This window comes from Vidua macroura, chromosome 2 (genome assembly GCF_024509145.1).
Source record: "Vidua macroura isolate BioBank_ID:100142 chromosome 2, ASM2450914v1, whole genome shotgun sequence".
In the NCBI taxonomy this organism is placed as follows: Eukaryota; Metazoa; Chordata; class Aves; order Passeriformes; family Viduidae; genus Vidua; species Vidua macroura.
Window position 1 is genome coordinate 66991669 of NC_071572.1, and position 22557 is coordinate 67014225.

Genomic DNA, 22557 nt, shown 5'->3' on the forward strand with positions numbered 1-22557 from the left:
AGGGTGTGTTTTTACACACAGGCACACACAAATACCTGCACACAAGCAACAGATACAGGCCCACCTGCAGATATAATCTGTTTGGAAGTAAGAAACTGGGGAAGCCCAAAGGTGCCATTTTCATACAGAAGTGATCATCCAGAGTGAGCACACGCATGAATGTGTGTGCAGACGAACTGGAGCAGAGGCAAGTGTTTTGTTTTTAGGAATGCATTTATAAATGGATAAACAGAGACCTCCCCAGGCATTGCAAGAAAAGATCATAAAATTACCAGTGAAGCCAAAGATAGCTTATGGATCGCCACTGGTTTTTAAGATGAAGCCATTTTTTTAGATGTTATCTCACTTCTCTAAAAAAGAAGCTCTAGGCACCATTTTGAATTTTAAAAAACCTAGAAATAAGCATCTGCCACATGTTGAATATTCCCCATTAGCAGCAGGTTTATGCACGCGTGTGTTTTTAAATGTTTATTATGACAATACTTGTTATGACTGCCTTAGATTTAGTAAATACTACATGATAATCAGACACAGTTGTTAGACCTTGAGCAAAATATGATTTAATTTATTTTTAACATACTGAACAATAGCTATTTCTTGGTAATCTAAACTGAACACAGACACTTGAGACTACTTTGTTTCCTTGGAGGGGACAGTGAAAAGGAGGGAGAGGAAAAAAAAAATAAACCTGATCTCTATGGGAGAGTTTCTCAAGAAGCAAAAAGGCAGGATTACATTTACCATAAATCCTACTTTCCTCCCTACTGAATGCACAGGCCCTTAGAGACACTTTAGCAAGGTAAATTCTTCACCTACTCAAGAAACAGGTATTGCCTTCAGTGACGCTTTAGGCACTGTTACAAGCAAAATGGTGCAGGACCCCAAAACCTGCTGGGGCATAGATCAACCATCTTGTGCCAGTAGCATGGCTGGGTCCTCGCCCAGGGGCTGTGCTCCCCTTTACTGTCCTCCTGCTCTTCACTGCTGAAAATAAGATTAAATCAGTGCAGCTAGTGTTAATTTGGGTTATGAAACAGGTTAGCTTTCAGAGGAAATCCATCTCAAGGTATATTTGGTTGCCTTCACTCCCTGCTTTTATGTGAAATATGATGGAATTTGCAAAAAAAGAAATCCTCTACACTGGTGTTTAATTAGTTTGCTGACAAACTGGAAAATATCTGTCCAAATGACATAAAGACTCATTTGGCACAGAAAGACAGAAGTGTGGCAGTGTATGCATTAAATGGCTCTTGAGCATGTACAAAATTATTTGGCATGCAGAAGGTTTTGTTTCCTCCTGTCCCTGAAAACACAAATTTCCACTAAAATTCAGTCTCTGTACAGTACAGGGTACCCTCAGGTCTCTTCAGAAAGTACTCACTGACTGACAAGTTAGTCCTCAAAGGAGTTAATGTTCCAGAGATGAATTTAAGCTGTGATGAAGTTTTGAAATAGTGTCTTTGAAAACTGTGGACAACAATGTGCTGGGAAATTCACTGCTCAAGTCAGGTACACTTTGCAGCACCAGTGCTGACAACAGTCAACATTTGCTTGATTCTCACATCTGAAAACACCCCACCCTCGAAGTCACAACAGCTGTTCACTGGAATAGCTTAGTTCATTCACTACAGGAGCTAAAGCCTAGATAGCTGTTCTTCTAATTTAGTGTTGAGAATTCTTCCAAAAAAGGTAGCTAGCTAACAGAATTAGTTTACAAATGCCAGCACTCCCATCCCCAATTTATAAGCCCAGTGCTTAATTCAATGCTTTTCATGTGGTGGAGACCTTAAGAAAGACATGTATGTGGTGGGGGGATGCACATGTTTGCGAGCACAAATGAATCAGTGGTATAAGGGATCTGTGTTGTAGAAAGCAGGGACAGGATAGGTACTTGTTCCCAAAGTAGCACTAAAATTGAAAAGAGAAAAAAAAAAAAGTGCTGTCACTTTGTAAGGACTTCAGTTCTCTCTTAAAAGCCCTTCTGTCACATCTCTTGAGCTGCCATGTACGTTTGTGTATGAACTGGAGCCAGCCAGTGGAACCCCCCAGAGAGCAGCTGTGCACCTCACCCACCAGCTCTCTGCAATGCAGTGGGGCTGCTCCTTATGCACCTCGACACTCTGTTTGCCATTTCCATTGCATTATACTGCTCTTGCATGTCTCTGTATGACAGACATTTTAGTGAAGTGTATAATGCTCCTGTGGGATTGGATACACCATTGTAGATACTTGGTAATAGGATCTGTTATCAAGGTCACTCCAGAAGTCACCCTAAACACTTCTGATCTCAAGACAAAAACACGCTGGAGAATGTAGCTTTTTATCATCTACTTTTTTTAGAAGCACTCTTCTGGGAACAAAATCTCCAGAGTCACTAGGATTTTTATTTTGCAGCACTCATTTTCCATGTGGAAACCAGAGCACTAGCAAGGCTATCCCCCCAGTGCAGTGGGGAACTGGTGCCTGCAGCTTCAGGCAGCCCCTGTGGAAGGGACTGCAGGGAAAAGACTTCAGGTCACTGAGATCTACTCATGTGATCTACTCATGGTCTACTTATGCCTGTTTGGGAAATACAGCAATTCAAAAGCAAGGGCTGGTAAGTTAAGCCCATGGCGGTAGTCCCTGGGTGAGTATCTTAGTTCTCAGACAACCCAACGTTGGTTGCAGAGTGATGACTTTCCTGTAAGAATCAATAAATCAAGGTCTAGTTTCCACTCTTTGCAAGACCACCTATGATTTCAAGTCCCCAGTGGATGGGCATCACTCTTTCCATACATTCTTTACAAAATTAGGCTAAACCAGCCATTATTTCTTCACACCAATTTAAGAATTATGACTGCTGGTACATTTTGTTTTGTCTCCTTTTTCTGCTGACAGACTCAAATACCCAGAGGAAGGTCCTTTATAGTTTTCTCAGGAGAACAGCTCTACCAAAGAGATTATTGAGAAATGTTTTCACTCAAGCTTTGCCTGTAAAAATGTGTTTTTTCAGGGATTCTCTTTCACCCACAGAGCCAACGAGATGCCTTCACATACAAGCAACTAACACTGTAGTTTAGGATAATGTTCCTTCACCCTCAAGTGTCTTGTCCCACCCTAGGTAAAGCAGAATGTTTGTTGTGGCTTAATCTGAATGACTTGTGCAAAATGACATGTCACATTGTGGGAAGGCTCAGTGGCTCCTCTCCTCAATCTTCCAACACCCAAAGTTACAGTAAAACTTTGCTTTCTCCAAGCCCTTGGCTTCTCTAAAGGTGCACTCATGCACTTACTAACACAGACACATTCCTATTGCTTTCTGACAAAAACCCTGGAAAATCCCAATCCAAAGCCAAATTACTGCTCTACCAACAGTCACCTTGGAAAGCATGTCAGATTGCATTACATGAATGGGTTTGGAGGTGATTTTAGGTCCCCTAAATTGCTGGGACTTGGGTGAAGGGGGTGGGAAGTCTTACACTTTGGCTGCATGTTCAACACAGTTTTTTCCCTCCTCAATCTGTTTTCCTTGAGTTCTGTCACCTCTGGGAAAACATCTCCTTTTGCTGTTCAGAAGCTCTGGAGGCAACATTTAGGATCTGTAGGCTTCTTTTGAAAATCAAGAGCAAGGTTTTCAGTAGCTTTTAGGCATTTAGAGATGCTGGGGGTTTTCTAGTGAGGTCTTCAAACTAGAGCTGTGCACCCAGGCATTCAGAAACAAACTGCAAGGCAGAAAAAACACACCTTCAACTTTTCTCAGAACATAAATAACTTTTTAGAGAAGCTGAGCGGGATGAGAGGCAATGAGAAGAAACTCTGAGGACTATCCCTGGCATCACTCATTCTTCTGGGCAGGCTTTCCCTATAGTGATGGCATCTGACAGCAGTAATCCAGCACCAGCACATATGACCATGCCACATCTCTCATCAAGACTAATTTTGTCTGATCCCTCCTTCCTTTGGGAGTAGGGGGAGACGAGCTGGGCAGACAGAACCAAACACAGGCTGTGTCTCCAGTACCTGTGGCAGACCCCAAGCCCCAGACAGCTCACGAGGTTACAGGGGAGGCTCTGACCTCCTCCCACAAAGATGTCAGTCAAGTCCCATTTAGCCCAAGGTTGTTCAGTGAATAAACCCCCACCTTCCACCTCAGCTAGTCACAGCCCCAGCCAAAATCAATAGATGAGAAGCAATCTGTCATTTCCAGGCCACACTGCTTGGGTTATGGATGAGTCAAAAAACACTACAGGAAACACAGATGTGGTGAGATCACCTCCTTCTCTGGAGCCTTCCTATCTCTACAAGTCTTGCCCAATCTCCCTCAAAATTTCCATGTGTGTACACAAAACCATCTCGTGTACCTCATGGCCGTGCTGTTCCAGCGCAGGTGTGTTGCGTGATGCTTGGCAGGGCCAGGCCAGCCTGGCATGAGCAGCAGGAGGCCGAGTTCACCCTGAGCTGCAGGCAGGCTGGTGTCTCCCCGTAGGAAAGCTTTTTCAATTATTTCAAATACCTCCCACTCGCACAAAAAGTCCATATGTTGTAATAAAAACAAAAATAAAATCTCATCCAAAGGAATTTTACCTATTTCCCCCTCTACTTATTCCACTGAAGTTACCTTTTTTAATAAAACAACCCCCCCCAAAACTGGCCACCAGAACAACAAAGTAGCCAAGACACTAATTTAATAACCTCTTTCTTCAAAATACACCTTGCCCTTCATACTAACAGGTTTCAAAAACAGTCCTAGATCATCCAGTATTTTATAATTTTTTAAAGGCTTCACTGCATTTCTCCCTTCATACAGATAATGTTTTTCCTTTGAGAGAGACACAGACAATAGTGCAGATTTCCCAGTAACTGGGATTTTTCCTGCAAACTTGGGCAGGCATTACCCTATTCAGCTACAGAGAGGCAAAGCTGTTGCAAGTTACTCTTTCTGTACAGAAAGGAGCAATAGGCCAAGAAAGACGAGGGGGACATATTCCTGCCTCCCCCATTCCACCCCACCACCAAAAAAAACAAACCCAAAAGGTTGCTTAGGGTCCATATGCCCAGATGAAGATGCAGTGGGTTAGTTCAATCACACCACCCCAGCCAAGCCACAATAACTGATCATGCACAGGCTGTCCTCCCACTCTAAAGCTCACCATTGAGCTTTAAGCAGAAATACCACATCCCAAGGCCCTAATCCTTTGGCTCACAGCAGCACAGCCAGCTGTGGGCTAAAAGCCACATTAAACTCACTGGAGGAGAAGCATTTGCTGAAATGCTCTGTTGAACATGGATGAGCGACTGTGCTTGGGCTTTAGCTACACTTACAAACTCCTGTACATCTTGGCTCTGGTTTTCTTTGCCACATGGCAGCTGGTTACATCCAAGAATTCCTGGGAGGGAAAGTGACTGTAGAAACTCAGCTGTGCAGCATATGCTCCATCTAGTGTTTATTCATAGTATTTCATTTTCTTAAAAAGGTTTGGTTTGCTGTTAACACATATTTCCATCTTTTTTTAGTTCGTACGTCTATATATGATCATTGTTGAAAAAAACTTTCTGCTTGTTTCAACTACACCATTTTGATCTAGCCTCCACTTACACCTTCAGTAAAGATTATACACGGATTTCCATTTAGAGGTTAAATCTCATAGAGCAAAATGAAGGGAAAATGTTTTAAAAGAGCAGCAAGGGTTTCCCAGGTGCTTTGCTAACACAAAGTGAATGGAAAACTTCAAGCAGGAATAAAACATAAAACTTGAAGGACACTTAGGGGTAAAGTTTCTCCCCATAAACAATACTTCCCAGACATGAGGGCACAGTGCTGAGCCCATTTTCCATATACTGAGGTACTTTTTTTGTCCTCTATGTCAAGCCAGGCTGCTGGGGAAGGACAGGAAAATAAGCAGGTGACACAAAGCTGTTGCTGTCTCTTCAGGCTGCCCTCATCACACCAGAGCACAGCAGCTTCTGGGAGCCAGTCCTGACAAGCGGTTGGGCAAAGCTCTGGAGTACAAATGACCAAGAAATGCACCCAGGTTGGGTGCATTTGGATGCAAGGCATCTTTGCATGGTAGAAAAAAGGGACAGTGGCAACAGCCATCAGGCTTGGCAATTGCCACGTGCATTTGGAAAGGGCAGGACTTGCATGCCAAATTTGGTTGTGGGGCAAATACTCCAACACACAGAGTCTCTTTTCACCATATGCTCTCCCCTAATTTGCATTACTTGAGGGAGTTCCTGGTTCCTAAGTTGCTGCTCAGCTGATGCCCTTAACTGCAAAAAGAAAAGCCAACAGCAGGTGGGACAAGAAGTCCCAAGCTAACATTTTGATAAAGTAAAACAAAGCAAGCCCAACCCCGTTCTGGTGTGTTCGCAGGACTGGTGAGGTGCTGGGATGGGCTGCCTTGCAGTGGGCCAGGATCTGCAGTGGGGGATACCTTAGAAAATAGTTGAACATTCCCAGAGAAAGGCTTGGGTTGGCTGAGCCTACCTGGAGCGGTGGCGGCCTAAGCAGGCCCACTTTTTCTGCAGGGGGGCTGAGAGGATCCCAGCCCAGGTAAGAGGAGAGCTGGCAAGGAGCTGTGATAGAAACAGACAGCCCTTGGACACTGCAGCCACAGGGCACAATCCCAGGCACAGATACAAGCTCAGAAACAGAGTTTTCATTGCTGTGGAAAGCAGAAGGGGAACTGACAATACAGCTTCCTTGGGCAGAACACATTTAGGAGATCCCCACATCCCCTGCCTGCTCTTCCCCTGTGCCAGAGCTTGCAGCAGAGCTCCTCAAAGCTGTGCTGTGGCACTGACACAGGTGAGAAGGCAGCAAACTGGGAGCAAGCCCCTGTGTGGAGTAACCACAGAGGGCCCCTCTGGGGTGGCATGAAACTAAATGCATAAAAGGGCATTTGCTGTAATAGTACTGCTTGAGTAGAGCCTCCAATAAACCAGATACAGGCCTCTGCAGGATATCCTCCAGGGCAGCACACACACCAGGGCCACTTTGCAGAGATTTAGGTCCAGTTTGCTGCAGAAAATGAGAACAGCTTGCCCTAGTGGGGAATGCACAACATGAAAAAACATCTTCTTCCAACTGTGTGTTTTGTGGTGCTTTTCGCAGGTGATGGTCATGCTGCTCTTCCCCATGCAGCTGCTGGCAGTGGCTGTCACTGTTTATCTAGAGCTGGTGAGGTCTGCTCAAGGTGGTGCCTACTATGGGATCAAGCAGCTGCCACCTCAGGTGCCCCAGTACCAACCCCTCGGACAACAAGTACCTCACATGCCGCTGGGCAAAGAAGGCATCCCAATGCAGCACCTGGGCAAGGAGGTGCCCCACATGCCCTACGGGAAGGAGTACCCCCATCTGCCTCAGTACAGGAAGGAGGTCCCGCAGATGCCCATGCTTGGCAAGGATATGGCTCCCAAGAAGGAGAAAGGTGGGTCAGCACGTCCCTCTCCACTCCTGCACAGTCCCATCTGGCGTGCCAGAGCACTGTTTGCCGTGGGGAAATTGAACATTGGAGCAGGCTGCTGCTGCAGGCTGGGCACAGCACCCTTGTGCCCAAAGGGCTGGCCAGGCTCATACCTGGCCACAGGTAGACAAAACAGGTTCATGGGAGCTGTGGGGCAGCTCAGGATCACCAGCACAAGACCACAGTCGTCCTCTGGGCTGCAGCACACCTCTGAGCAGCCCTACCTGCAATGGGTCTCCAGCACACAGGTTTGCTCAGGTGCTGTTCAACTCCAGGAAAAACCTTGTCATCCCACCTGTTTGTAGGAGACCCTCTGATGGGGTTTCAGATGATAGCCCTGTCTGGATCTGCTCCCACTCTTACTGCTAAAAGCAGACATATGAACCAAGAGTCCCAAGGTTTGAACTTATAGGAACATCACTGTTTTGTCTGACTTTGTCCAGACCTTGTGATTTTGAGGTTTGCATATAAAAACATACAACTGCTCTTCAGACTCTAGAGTCCTCTTTCTGTAGGTTATTTATGGGTATAAAAGAGGCATTGAAAGTACAGAGGATTAATGCACAAGTCTGCACGTACAAGCACTTTCCCTATTCAGTAAAGAAAGTTTGGACAGTATTAAGATATTTAAGAAAACATGAAAAAAGTCCAAAGTACAAAGGGTGACCAGGAACACCCAGTGTCATAAAATCCTTCTGAAGACCACCAGCGTCTGTGCAACTGCAGACAAACTGGGTAACTTCATCTTACTGAAGCCCCAGCTAACCACAGCCTCCACTGACTTCAGAGGAAAATGGAAGATTTCAGGGCCTATTTTTGGAGTGTCTGAATGAGCACCACTGGCTGTAGTAAAATCAACCTATCTCATGAGCAAAGATTTTTGATGTGCATAAAATACAACATATACAGACAGGGAAGGTTTCTGCCTCCCGAAGAACAGTTGTCTTGAAACCTCGTCTCCTGTGCAAATCTCTCGCTTCTTTACACATTTTAGAGCTGGAAAGAGTTTCCAGTTAACCCAAAAAGCAGCAGCTTGAAAAATAACCAACCCCAGCAGCAACTTCCCCACCCTGACCTGCAATGATAAGTGGTCACATACACAAAAATGTGAGTTTGGACAATACAAACCTTTTGCAAAGTGTTTAGAAGAGCCATAACTAGACATGGCTAGGCCAAAAGAACAATACTGATTAAGGCTGCAAGTTTCCAGTAATACTCTAATGGGAATCAAAGCCTTGGGAAAAATACAGACATACCCTATGTATAAACTTCTTACTAATACAATCTTTTTTAATTGATCTTGCTCATTTACGCCACTCCAGAAAAAGCACTTTTATGCCAGGATTCCTCCCACAGCATGAGAGCACTGAGTTTCCTGCAAAAACTCTTAAAGGTAGATTGATCTACAGCAACACGGGACAAAGTGCAGATTTTGCTGTTTAAGATTGTATAGGTAGAAAACACCACCGAAGCACAAATGGCTTTTACATATGATGCACAGTAATTACTTTGTGGAAGAAGAAGCATGCATGGAAGTTTGGAGTGTGAAAAACAGTAGTAACATCCTCTTCTCAACACCAACCTGTAACTCAACTGTTTCTGTCTACCATAAAACCATGAGGCATCATAAAAAGCATATTCAAGTCAAAACTGCCTGTTTTTTGAAGGATCTGACTGCATTCACCTTTTATCTCTCTCCCCTTTCTTATTTTCTTCCCAATCCAGAAATTCCCATGCGCAGTCTGAGGGGTGAGCAAGGCCCCCCGGGTGAGCCTGGACCAAGAGGGCCACCAGGGCCACCAGGATTACCAGGTCATGGTGTGCCAGGAGCCAAAGGAAAACCAGGCCCACAAGGATACCCAGGAATTGGAAAGCCGGGTTTGCCAGGGATGCCAGGAAAACCAGGGGTCATGGGGCCCCCAGGGCCAAGAGGGGAGATGGGGCCAAAGGGGGAGATTGGGCCCATGGGGATACCTGGACCACAAGGACCACCAGGGCCTCATGGGCTTCCCGGCATAGGGAAGGCGGGTGCTCCGGGGCTGCAGGGGCAACCAGGGCCAAAGGGTGAGCCTGGGATGAAGGGGCCACCGGGAATCCCTGGGATCCCAGGGCCAAAAGGGGAGAAGGGGGTCGGGATCCCGGGTTTGCCGGGTCTGAAGGGTCCACCTGGGCTGCCTGGTCCCCCTGGCCCCGTGGGGCTACCGGGGGTTGGCAAACCTGGCATGGTTGGCTTCCCTGGCCCACAGGGACCGTTGGGTAAACCCGGACCCCCAGGAGAGTTAGGACTGCAGGGGCCTCCAGGGGCCCCCGGGATCCAAGGCCCTCCCGGCCCACCCGGCATTGGCAAACCAGGCCAGGACGGCATGCCCGGCCAGCCTGGCTTCCCAGGCGGCAAAGGGGAGCAGGGATTGCCAGGCCTGCCAGGGCCCCCCGGTCCCCCTGGAGTTGGGAAGCCGGGCTTCCCCGGGCCCAAAGGGGAGCGAGGTGTGGGTGGTCTGCCTGGGGCCCTGGGACCGAAGGGGGAGAAGGGGCACGCGGGGCCACCTGGCATGGGAGGGCCACCAGGGGAGCCCGGCCAGCCAGGCCTGCCGGGTATCATGGGCCCCCCGGGGGCTGCCGGTTTCCCAGGACCTAAAGGGGAGGGGGGTGCCTTAGGGCCACCAGGACCAGTCGGCCCCAAGGGGGAACCCGGCCTGCAGGGTTTTCCAGGAAAGCCAGGCTTTCCTGGGGAGGTGGGTGGCCCTGGGCTGCGGGGGCTGCCGGGCCCCACAGGACCCAAGGGGGAGGCCGGACACAAAGGGTTGCCGGGGCTGCCGGGTGTCCCGGGGCTTGTGGGGCCAAAGGGTGAGCCCGGGCTCCCCGGTGCCCAGGGCCTTCAGGGCCCCTCGGGCATCCCGGGCATCGCGGGACCCAGCGGTCCCATCGGCCCCCCCGGGCTGCCAGGGGCGAAGGGCGAGCCAGGCATGCCCGGCCCCCCCGGCTTCCCTGGGGTAGGCAAACCTGGTGCTGCGGGGCTGCAGGGACCGCCGGGAAAGCCTGGGGCGCTCGGGCCTCCTGGCCAGCCGGGGCTGCAAGGGCCACCGGGCCCGCCCGGGCCCCCAGGTCCCCCGGTCATCATCCCGCCCACTCCACCAGCCGTGGGACAGTACCTGCCTGAGGTGGGGCCAGGGATAGAAGGCTTGAAGCCCCCCTACGGCTACAAGGGCAAGAAAGGCAAGGCTGGCGGCATTGTCTACGAGATGCCCGCGTTCACGGCAGAGCTGCTCACGCCCTTCCCCCGCGTCGGGGTGCCCGTGAAGTTCGACAAGCTCCTGTACAACGGCCGGCAGAACTACAACCCCCAGACGGGCATCTTCACCTGCGAGATCCCCGGCGTCTACTACTTCGCCTACCACGTCCACTGTAAAGGCGCCAACGTGTGGGTGGCGCTGTACAAGAACAATGAGCCGCTCATGTACACCTACGACGAGTACAAGAAGGGCTTCCTGGACCAGGCTTCGGGCAGTGCCGTGGTGCAGCTGATGCACGGAGACAAGGTTTACGTTCAGATGCCATCCGAGCAGGCGGCAGGACTCTATGCCGGGCAGTATGTTCATTCGTCTTTTTCAGGGTATTTATTGTATCCCATGTAAAACAAAACAGACACGCACACAACACACACACAAAATCAAAACCTTTCTCCTCTGCTTCAAACAACAAAAGATGCATTTTATGACCACTTTGGACCATCTTGTACAAAACAAAAAAAAAAAAATACAAAGTTTAACATTATGCACAGCTAGTTATAACAAAAAGGTGTGGTGAACATAACTAAAGAAGTGTATCAGGTTCATAAACAGTTGTTTTGCACCCAAGGGGAACATATTAGCTGTACATTATATATTTCTGCAATGCCATGCTTACTTAAATTTCTTTCACAGTAATTCAGTACTAAAGTTCAAATCAGTGTATGTCACTCCTGTTGCATTGATCATAGCTATGAGATGAAAAACAGTGACTTAAAGCAGAGTAGGTCAGACTCTAATTGTGTTTAAAAAATTGAGTGGCTTATTTGTCTGAGTGGGGGTTTTCTTGGTTTTTTTACAGCAGGTCTACCTGACAAGCAAGGGTTCTCTTAGCTGGAGACTTGTATTTCCCTTTCCCTGTAATAAAATAATCCTGCAGGGGTGGTTTTTTTCCTGAACAATTTATTTATGATGGAAGAGGAAACCTGATGGCACGACCATTGCCCCTGAGCCTTCTCCAGCAGTCATTGGACCTAAAATGTCACCACTGACTTCAGCAGGCATTGGTTTCACCTCCAAATGCCACAGCACTTGAGAAGTCTCCATTCTCTAGTCACACAGCTCAAGTAGATGAGGTCAATCTCCCTCATTTACTTGTGCCAAGTCATTGAGACATTTTGGCCAACACATGGCAATACTTCAGGGTGGCATAAATCTGCTTAGATTTCTGTGCTTGTACCAAGAACCCATTTGGCTTGTTAGAAGAGACACCTATTCTGCCACTCAGCAAAAGCTGAATCAGTTTGCTCTTCAATGACTAGGCAAAGCAGAAGTAGTTCTGTTTGCTTAACTGATTTGTTGCTTGAGATCAACCAATAACTTTAACTGGCAATACTGATCACGCAAATTTATCCGAGAACTTGCTTCTATCTAAAAGCTGACTTCCAATCCTTATTTATATGTTATCAGTTGTCAAGGAGAACCTGCAGGCCTCAATACTTTTCTGTACTTGAGGACAGTGACTTCTGTGTATGAAGTCTCTGTCTGCTCATCAATGGTGCTAATATCACCTCAGCAAGTGTTCTGTTTCCAAAGGGCAGTGGCCCTTGCTGTGGTTCCCTGTACAGTGCTGCACATCACACATGCCTGCGCTATTTCAAGGAGTTAAGTGCTCATCACTTCTTCAATGTCTTTAGCTACCGCTACTGCTTTTGATTCAAAAATGAACTAGATTTTTTCATGCAGAACTAAGATTGGATTTAACTGGCATTACCATTATTTAAATGCAGAGTTTAATGCAGTCTAACATTGACTAAGGACTCCAGTGATTTAATGTGGTGCTTTATCTCAGAAATTTTATAGAACGGTGGCAGGAATGGACGGACAGATTACCAGACACTGGTGACTTCAGTATGTTCCCAGAATATATGAGATACGTCAAAAGCAAATAATTTTGTATTTAAAATTTTTGTACTGATTTGAAAGAAATATCTTATTAAATATCTTTAAAAATAAAACCAAAAACCAATTCTGTCTTCATTCAGAACTATCAGAATGAACATTCATCCTGCTGAACTCATTTATCAGACCACAAGGGCTCTCTGAAACCACTAACAGCCTGATATAGGGTGGGAAAATTAAGAGGTACACCCTTTTCTCTAGTTCCCATCTCCTGGCAAAATATGCTCTAAGCCAGAGAGGGAACAGGTCCCATTTGGTGGGAGGGCACAGCAGGGTCTGGGGGGTACACAAAGAGGAATGGGCCCCCTCAGGCAGCCCCTGGGGACGGATACTGCTCAGCATGAGCCAACATGGGAGTGCAGCTGAACAAGGCAAAGGGGCAGCCAAGGAATCAGAGGCTGCTGCTAAGGGCTTGTGTTGCCTGAAGAGGCAGAACTGGCTGCCCAGGATGAGAGGTGCTGGCTCTCCTGATGTGGCTTCCCCACCTCACCTCAAAAACAAGCATTTCATCCAAGCTGGTGAACTTCTGAACTGTCCATACTGAAAGGAATGCACTGAATACCGACTGTGCCAGAGAATTGTTATCCAAATCTCCCTTGGACTCCCTGAAGACCTCAGCATCTCATTTCTACTGCACAAAGGAAAAACAAATAATTAGCTAAGTACTGCACTCAGCATCTCTCACTTTCTATCTAAAGCCATTTTCACTTTCTGAAATTTTTTCTCACACACCATCTTCTTCATTCTACATCTCTTATTTTAGCATTCCCCCAACAGTCCACAGTAAGACAAGCAAGATTCAAAAAACAATGAAAAATTCAAACCACAAAGACGCTGCCCTTGATCTTGTCCACAAAAAACCATGTCCCATCTCTGGTTGTACTCAGCCTGGAGTTAGATCTCTAGCCACAGTACAACTTAGCCCACCTAAGGTTCAAAAACTTTCAGCTGTTTGCTCTACAAAGCACTAAAGTTTGTTCCAAAACTCAATATCGTATCTGACAACACCATTTACTTGACACACCAATAGTAACAGCCCTGGGCATACCCACACACCACACTCACACACAGAGCACCAGCCTTGCAAAAATAAGTCTGAGGACACTGTCTTTAACAGTTTATTCACAGGAAAATAATCTCCTTCCATATGTAGCATTCAAAATTTCACTTGAAACAACTTTAAGGATTTTTAAAAATACAGGTGGGACTTTGAAGGCATATAAAACTTAAGACAAATGGCAAATAAAATAAGTATTTCCCAATACCAAAAACATATGCTGAGCTTTGTATGTTCTTAAAAATCAGAGTCCATTAAAAGTGAAGATATTTATACTCTCCCCCAGAGCATTGCTAAAAAGGAAAGTATGGCACTGGAAACAAGAAGTACCACATGCTAATTAAACACCAAAGTTGTGATTCTGTATTGTTATCACCTATATAGTCACTGGAAATGTCATTTAGTAACATCTTTTACGCACTCTCAGATTCATATTTAGTGCAATAGTCTGTGACTTCCCTTAATTATTACAGCAGACGAAAAAAGAGTTTCCCAACAAAGAAACCTCCTGAAAGACTGAGCCAAACAGAGCTTTCAGCCAAAATATGTCATCCTGCCTGTTCTGTGCATAGTTTGGTATCTTAGAGCTGTGTCTGACAGTGCAGCATTTTGAGAGGGGGGGCAGATAAAATGCAGAAGCACCTTTGCTGTCTAGAAATTCAGCAGGCTGCCAGAGAACAGGAACAGAGTAAGAAGGGAGGAGAACATCTGACATCAGAAAAATGATGGGAGACCTACAGAATTACACCATTATCAGACACAAAAATAAAGCTGGCAGCATCCTGGGATTCAAAACTGGCAGCTTCATTCCTGATATGGTTTAAAAAACCTGGATAGCTTTTAAAGGGAAGTTTCAGTGCAGATTTCATTTTCAGGAATAGCAAAAAGGTAAAAAAAGTCTTAATAGCAGCTCAGGCTCAGAAACTATCTAAATATTTGGTGTTAGCACGATTGTTTTATTCTAAAAGCCCCAAGTTAAGTCTTTGGTACGGCAAAACACCTGTGAAAATGTGTGCCCAGACAGAAAAACACTGATCTGTGACCACTGCTGAGAAACACACTACACATTGGTGTTCCTGCCTGAATGAAGTTCAAAGCAAGACCTGTCCTTGAGGCAGAGTAGCAGGAAGGATGTGCGTGAAGCAGGTGCTGGAGCAGGGATGGTGTACACGGGATCCTACAAAACATCTTGTGGGGAGAAAAATTCATGACTTGGCCCACTGCTTATTATAGAGGAGAAAAGCTACTGGCCTGCAGCTGGGCTTTCAAAAAAAAAAAAACAAAACAAAACAAAACAACAAAACCAAAACAAAACAAACAAAAAAACCCACTCAAACAAAAAAATCCAACAACAACAAGCACCCACTATAAATACCCCATAGTTTATCAGCAGCATCAGCTCTTGGCTTGATCCTGAGGGAACAGGTTTCATTCAAAATGTTACCCAGTCACTCAGGGACAACAACTGTGGTGGACTCAACACCCCTAGCAGGAGCATAGAAGTGGGAGAAAAATATCTTTGAAATACTGCTTAATTTGAAAAGTAAGTCAGCCATACCATGAGAAGGCTTATTAGGATATAAAAATAAATAGCTGATATGGATAAATGCTTATAGAGAACATATTAAATTCATCGAGAACACCAAACATTATTTTAAAAAAATATTTTAGGGAGATCAAAAAGCTGATGTGGCAGAAGTGAAGAAGACCAAAGGGATTTTTTTAAGTACAAAGAGTTTGAGAGACACCATTTGTTTGCCATGAAGCTTTTTTTTTTTTCCCCCCAATTATTTTGTTTGTTCTGCTACAGCTAGAATCCAAATCCCATCCTCCCCAAAAAAGCAGGAAGCCTACTAGAAAAATTGGAAAAGAATCACTTTAGATTAGTAGGAAGAGTATCTCTGGAGATTAAATAAAGCAGAGAAAATAACCACCTCTTCAAAAGCAGAGCTCCCTACTTCCTGGAACTGGAGACAGGGGTGGAGAAGCAGAGGGATGCAGCCTGCACTACAAGAACTCTCCTCACAGTATCTGGAACAAATTCAACAGCACTCCTGGGAAAAAAATCCTCCTTGGACAGCATCCTGCAAGACTTTACATGGATGCAGCTGGACCATGGCAACAGCCATTGGGAGAGCCAGGGGCCCCAGCTCTGGAAGCAACTGCAGATTTTGAGGGTGAAGGGGAAGCCCCCAGCTTCTGCTGGCCTTGGCTCTCAGCACAGTCTATCTAAGATCTACCAGGGGATCCTCCACAACAGCTTTGGAGAACACTGCTCTGTCTGCAAAAATCCTTGCCACAGCAGCTTTCACAGTGGAATTACTGTTGTCAGGAGTTTAAATCACTGTAGGTCTGGGGCTGCAGAATCACATACAAACCTTTTTAATTAACTGAAATAACCAGGAGAAATAAATGCTGGTAGAGACACAAAGACAATACTTGTCACTATTTTCTTAAGTGAAACCCCACCTGTTTGTATTGAGATTTTCAAGCAATGATATCTTCAAAATCTCAGGAAAAAATAAAGGAAAAACAAAAAATTAAGAGCCTTTCTGCCAGTTGGTGAAGAAATTGTAATTTCCTCCATTTCCACCACCAGTATCACCTGTTCCAGCACCCCAGGACCTGGGGACACACTCCCCTCTCTTCCTCACCCCCACTTGCCACCCTGCACACAGCTGGAGTGCAGCTGCAGCCAAGCAACATGCAGCAGACAAGACACCATGGCATACCCTGTCCCTTGCTGGGACACACCTGCATCCTTCCCCAGCCCATTCCACAGATTTTTCTGATCTCTCAAGTTATTTCAGGTATGTCCAGCTTGCTTGAAACAAACCAAAGCTCAGGAATCACTGGGTGAAAACACAAGCCTCCTCCCCTTCAGCTGTGGCACCTCTCCAGACCACACTGCCGTCCCCATAATTCCCAAATTGCAATTCCTCTGCATAGCTGCAGCAAAATAAATTGTGTTCAGTACTCTTGCAATCCTCACCTTCTGAAAATAACAAATACCATGGTTTATGTTCATATTGTGATTGTTTGCATTACTCCTAAATGTCCTCTCTATGTAATTTTATTTAAAAGCAACAACGGTATTCCTACCAACTTTAAAGACTTTAAGTGGACTTGTTTGTGCTTTCTTCAGGGTTGACTGATGAAGAGAACCACAAAATCTTCCAGAAATTCTGCCATAATTAAAATAAAAAATTTATATAGATGTCATGTGAGAGAATTGGAACTGCATATTGTTGTTCTTTGACAGCTGTCAAGCATCTTCCCAAGCAGATTTGATTTATTCACAGGCTTGTCAGAGACAAACCAATATAGGAAATATAAACATCCCATTAAATGTTTCAACTAAAATCTTAAGCAAGTTCCCACTGCTAAATGATTTAGTTCAGCCACACACTTCAAACTTAAGTATCAACACAGAAGAGGTAAACATATGCCAAATGATAATTCAGCTGAGGTACATTCTGGATATTCCCTACCACACTCTACTGCCAAAAATGAGAGTATTCCTTGCTTGTATTGATGCATTATAGCATCTGAGGAGGGAGATTGTCCTCGTTTGGAAAAATTCACCTGTTTTTGAGGAGCAAGCAAAAAAAAAAAAAAAAAACCATGAGATGCTGTCCTGGAGAACTAGGACTCCAACAAACATTAACTCTAAACTCAGGCATGAACATCTCTGTCCAAGCTTGTGTTTCTGTTGTGGTCCGGGGGCTGACACGCAGGTAGTTCGGACAGCTCTTCAGTCTTCCTATTCCCTCTTTTTTAACTCAAGTCAACAACTGTAATATTTACTGGATGCACAGCACAGGGAGTATGATTTTTCCATAAAATGGGTACAACACAAGCATTGTCAACACCGACATCTCCACAAATCGGACAAAGGTTCTTCACCTTCAGCAAAGGCAGACAGAAGGTCAGACTTGATGGTCAGTGCAGAAGCTGTGGCTGCTTGGCTGAAGGTGGACATGCTCTCCTCAGGAGTATAGCAGAACAAAACTTGTACAGTCTGTATGTTTCCCCCTTCTCCAAAACACACAGTAATGATTTAGATGCATAGTTTTTAAAGTAATTTTCATACAACAAGACAGATAGTCACGACTTTACAGCCACCTACTGACTGAACACTGGTCATCTCAGTCTCATGACAGTGGAACTCTTTTGGAGGACATCAGAAACAAGAGTATTCCAGAGAATTAATCATTTGGAAAGAGTTCTCACTGATAAGTAAGTGATGTACATCACATTTTTATATATCCCTGATACTTTCAGTTGAAAGTTTCATGGTTTTCCTACTATTAAATAGCTTCACAGAAATTCAGTTAACTCTGTTTGCAACAGTCCATTATCCTCAGGCTTAGACGCTTTTGCCTTGATGAGGTTTCTGGGCTCCTTTAAACAGTAAACAGTTATGCTGCACTTAAAAAATAAAAATGTCATACAAAAAATAAAATTTTTTCAAATCTTGAAAATAGTGATTTTTCTTTGTATTTTCCATTCAGCTTTCACGTCAAATTGACCACAAAGTTCTTGTCTATAAGCTTCTTCAAAAATTTCTGCTCGGCAGTGATGTTGTGGTATTCATTCTAAAGAGGTGTGAGGGAATAATAAAATTAATTATAAAATCAAATTATAACCAGCAGCATCACTTGGCTGTTCCTTTCTATTACCTGTGATACTTGGAAGATGCTAAGAACAGAAAAGATCTGGGGAAAAGACTTCTTAGCAAAGGCTTAACACAGTTTCCCAAGAAAACAGGATGCTCAAAACTAGATTAGATATTTCCATAAGGACACAACCAGAAAGGATGATCCTTTGGTGATAAGAACAGGTGAAATGCGGTCTCACAGAAATCCTTCCATTATTACTCCCAACTCCTTGCCCTGCTTATTCAGAACAGCAGCTGTGTAAGAACATTTACAGCACAAGCAGTAAGGAAACAAGCAATCTACAAAGCTCAGTGCAGATTCTTGAAAAGCACATCAGGCACTTGTGGTTCAGATGCATCCTGCCAATTAGGTTCAGCAAGCCCAAAGCAACCCATCTTCTGTGCTGTATCTGGGTTCCGGATACACAGGACACCACTAAGGTTAGTGGAGGGCAGCACAAGGTAAGTAAATTTACTTAAAGACACTGAATCCTGTAAATTAAAATGAATATAATATGTATAATGCATAAAAGATTATACAATGTAGTATAGTATTTGCAATTTATTGCCACTAAAGAACTAAAAGGAACCTTTTTGTTTAATAGTTTGTTTTTTAAAGTTTCAAGACTTTAGGAAACTTATGGATGTCTATTCAACTAATGATCAGCCTTATTTAAACTTAGTATATGTTGCAGAAAAGCACCTGCAGAGAGGAGCCTCCAAAGGAAGGCAAGTTCAGTGTCAGAGGAAAATTATCTCAGAATAGCAGGCATCTAGGAGTTCTGATTAAAACATGAAAGGCTCCTATGGGCATTGTCTCTACCCTTCCTCTTCAGCAAATGGAAGAGAAGGAAAATAGTACTCATATGCTCTGGGCAAATGGCAAATAAAACTTCATGCAGAAGTGAAGGGCTAAGACAAGGTTGCTTGAAATACAGAGATGAAGACACCTGAATACAGAGCAGAGACATAAAAGAAAACAGGCATGGCCTGAGCAAAGCAGCAGGGAAGAGAAGGCATTCCTGATGTTTTCCAGGCTCCTGCTGAGTTGTGCCTTCCCCCTTTTGGAAGCAGTTCCTTCTCTTCCTACCCTCCACCAAGAGCTGCTTTTCTTTTCTACTTTGAGTTTCCACAATTCAGTTCTTTTCCTATGCAAGACCTATACAAGTTCATAGGTCTTAACTGCTTCCATTCCCCTTTGCTCTTCTTTCTGCCTTTTAAGCAGTCTGACAGCTGTGACATACAGTACAGTAGGAAAAGGAAAAAGAGAACATGAACAGAAGCAACACTGCTCATGTGCTGACAGTGCTAACAAAGATGTCTCTAGGACAAGAGCTATGCAGCCTAAGGAAAACACCAGCAAAGCAGATCACAACACACAAATGGACAACTCGTGCAGACACTGCAGAATATGGTACAGCACAAGGGACACAAAGATCAGTATCTACATTTTTCAGAAACCACAGCAGACAGGAAGAGATTCAAGCAATATTAACCCACAAGCAGGTGAACCAGGAGAAGGTGGGAGGCCCTTCTGACCTGCAGCCCACACTTTTATCTATACTGAATTGCCTTCCCCAGTTACCAATTCTATTTCTCGCAGCACAAACAAGTGCTAGTTACCTGCATCATCTGAGACATGGTTTCATTGCCATAGTAGTGCAAAGAGCTATTTCTGTCAGTGAAGTCATACTTGAAGCCTGCCAGGTGGACTTCATGGCATATGTGAAATGCCAGTGTAATGGCAATTAGCCCTGTTGTTGGATGCTTGGGTTTCTGCAACAAAACACAAAGAGAACACACACATACATACCTGGCAGCCTGATGGGAACAGCGAACTTAAGAACAGAGACAAGGGAAATCAGGCAGCTGCATCTTCTACAGATGTTTGGTTTCACAGGTTGATCCCCTCCTGTCTCTAAAGGAATAAGGTACTGTCCCCACAGGTTTCCCATGACTGGGGTGTCTGTCATGTCAGCCTTCCCTGGAATTCCTTGGTTTCTAATGAGGGCTGAGCCCACAGTGTAGCCCTTCCCTCCACAGAGGCATCAGGAAGGTCTCCCCATTGGTCTGCTCAGCTACTTTCATAAAACTGGGTAGGTTTCACTACACTGGAAAACAATTTACAATCCCCTCAAATTTGATTGAATTATGAGATGTGCTCAGAAGTTGCTAGATGATGGAGACCCACATGAACAGAACATGACATGCCCAAATTTTCACAGCAACAAACTAAAAAAAGCATGAAGGCTACGGCTACACAAATTTGACTGAATTTGCATTTCTTCAAAGCAGGGAAATTCCAAAAGAACTTTGCTTTAGACCTTCCCCCACTATCCCCATTAGAAGAAATGAAATTGTAAATAAAAGCATTTCTCCCTACAATAAGTTCAAAAGTAAATGGAATGTAAAATTAAGAGCATGTCATAAACAGGTTTTAATTGTGCAAAATTAAGAGCACCTAACCAAAAGGCAGCATTTCTCACAAAAGCACTCCACGCAACCATCTGCCCTATCTTGTGTTCAGATTAATGACTTTTTTAGTAGCAACAGAGGCTAATATCATCTGGGGAAGTAAATGAGGCAAGTTTTTTTAGAGAGAGATGAACTTATTCACTCAACCAAGATGGAGCTAATGTGAAAATGTGTTCCCAGAAATGGACAAAACTTTCAGGCAACAATATCCTTCTTAGCTAAAGAAAGATTTTTCTCAGAGACCAAATGACCTATTATATGCTCTCAGTAGCTGCAGTCAAACCTCAAACTGAGCACAAAATCATGGGCTTTTTTTTTTTTTTTGAACTCTCACCCCAAGGCTCAGTTTGTCTCTGAAAAAGAAGCAGACAAACCAGAACTAGACAACTCTGTGCATAGAAAAGGCAGGTGCACTCAATGTATTTCTTTGTGACAACACAAAAAATCCCCAGGAAGAAGTTACTATTCTCAGCCCTTTAAAGCCTAACTGAAGTCACAGAAAAGAACTATCGCCTTTTATGGAAAAATTTTTGGTACCTTTATGCAACTCTTGGGAGTATTCCAGAAATAGTATCTGCTTAAAATGTGCACTATGCCCAGGGCTCCTGCCAGTTAGCAAAATAACTTTCTGCCCTAGGGGCCCAACATCATAAACTTAGTGGTGATTCTGTTGCAACATCCATACTAAACAGGACTCCAAAACTATGGCAGGAATGCTACATGTCAGAATTAGTGCTATTTGGAAATATCACGAATACCACAGGTTGTAACCAGCTCTGTTCACCTGTAGCTATCGTAAAATTCACCTCAAAAAATATAATTTAAAGGCAACTACTTTTAAAATGTACTATCATGCAATATCCAGATACCCTTTGCCTATAATTACATATTTTCAGCCTACTTAATGAGAATAGGCACAGCCCTGGAATGACTCCACTACACTTTCTGAGTTTAGTGGTGCTGGGGCAACACATCCAATTTTATTCCTGGCTCTACTAACAATCAGAAATGCTTGCTGGCTATGCACTAATGTGCTCACTGGGAATGTGAGACTGGTTTAATGGAAAGGCAGGGACAGCAGGGAATGCAACAATGGTTGCTGGCATGTCCTGCAGGAAGAGGGGGCTGAAGCACAGGACAGGGAAGGCAGCACCAGCCCTCCCCAGGGACAAGCAATGCTACAGAGGGCCCTGGTGTGAGACCTTCCTGCCCACGGAGTCCATGGTGTGACCTGCAGCTTAACCAAGCTGTGCCAGGACCACTGCAGATGTGCAGGTTCCCAACCACAAAATGGGAGGAAAAGGGAGGAAGAGCATGCTTGAGATTGATCACTGCTGCACAGGGGTGAGGAACTACAAAACCCCTGGCATGCAATAAGTAGGATATATATGCAGGTAGCAGAAGGCATGGTGACACTAACCTAGCTCCGTGCAGGGGCACTCAAAGGCAGGAGAGGAGCAAAAGGTGACCAAGTGGCCTGTGCCACTTGTACCAGCTGACACCATACACATCTCTCAGAGTCACTGACAGCACTGCTTTTAACATCTACTCCCACTGAGAGAGGGGCCCCAGAAGAGTCAGGGGGGACCTCTGGACCCATGGAGGCTGCGCATGCATGTTCTGCGGCCATTTAGGAGATTCATCAGGCATCCAATCACTATGCTGCTTTCTTGCCACCCTTGGCTGAAAACCTGAAATGCCAGAAGCCCAAGCAAGCACATACCAAAATGGCTA

The 22557-nt window shown here is 44.9% G+C and overlaps 2 protein-coding genes across 9 annotated transcripts in view; one reads left to right on the forward strand and one right to left on the reverse strand.

The window, feature by feature from the left end:
• The window catches only part of COL8A1 (collagen type VIII alpha 1 chain), an 86857-nt gene extending 74163 nt beyond the window's left edge, over positions 1–12694 (forward strand). For all 4 annotated transcript variants that reach the window (XM_053972166.1, XM_053972165.1, XM_053972163.1 and 1 more), the window contains 2 exons: positions 7094–7409; positions 9171–12694. In XM_053972166.1, the coding sequence (XP_053828141.1) occupies positions 7097–7409; positions 9171–11077 (2220 nt within the window). In that variant the 5' untranslated portion in view covers positions 7094–7096 and the 3' untranslated portion in view covers positions 11078–12694. The remainder of the gene's footprint in view (positions 1–7093; positions 7410–9170) is intronic.
• Positions 12695–12739: 45 nt separating this feature from the next.
• The window catches only part of ST3GAL6 (ST3 beta-galactoside alpha-2,3-sialyltransferase 6), a 37009-nt gene continuing 27191 nt past the window's right edge, over positions 12740–22557 (reverse strand). For 2 of the 5 annotated variants that reach the window (XM_053972173.1, XM_053972169.1), the window contains 2 exons: positions 19972–20124; positions 13734–18286 (listed from right to left, as the gene is read on the reverse strand). In XM_053972173.1, the coding sequence (XP_053828148.1) occupies positions 18206–18286; positions 19972–20124 (234 nt within the window). In that variant the 3' untranslated portion in view covers positions 13734–18205. Of the gene's footprint in view, positions 13263–13733; positions 18287–18668; positions 18785–19971; positions 20125–22557 lie in introns of those variants that run through there. The other 3 variants (XM_053972171.1, XM_053972172.1, XM_053972170.1) reach the window with 3 other exon arrangements.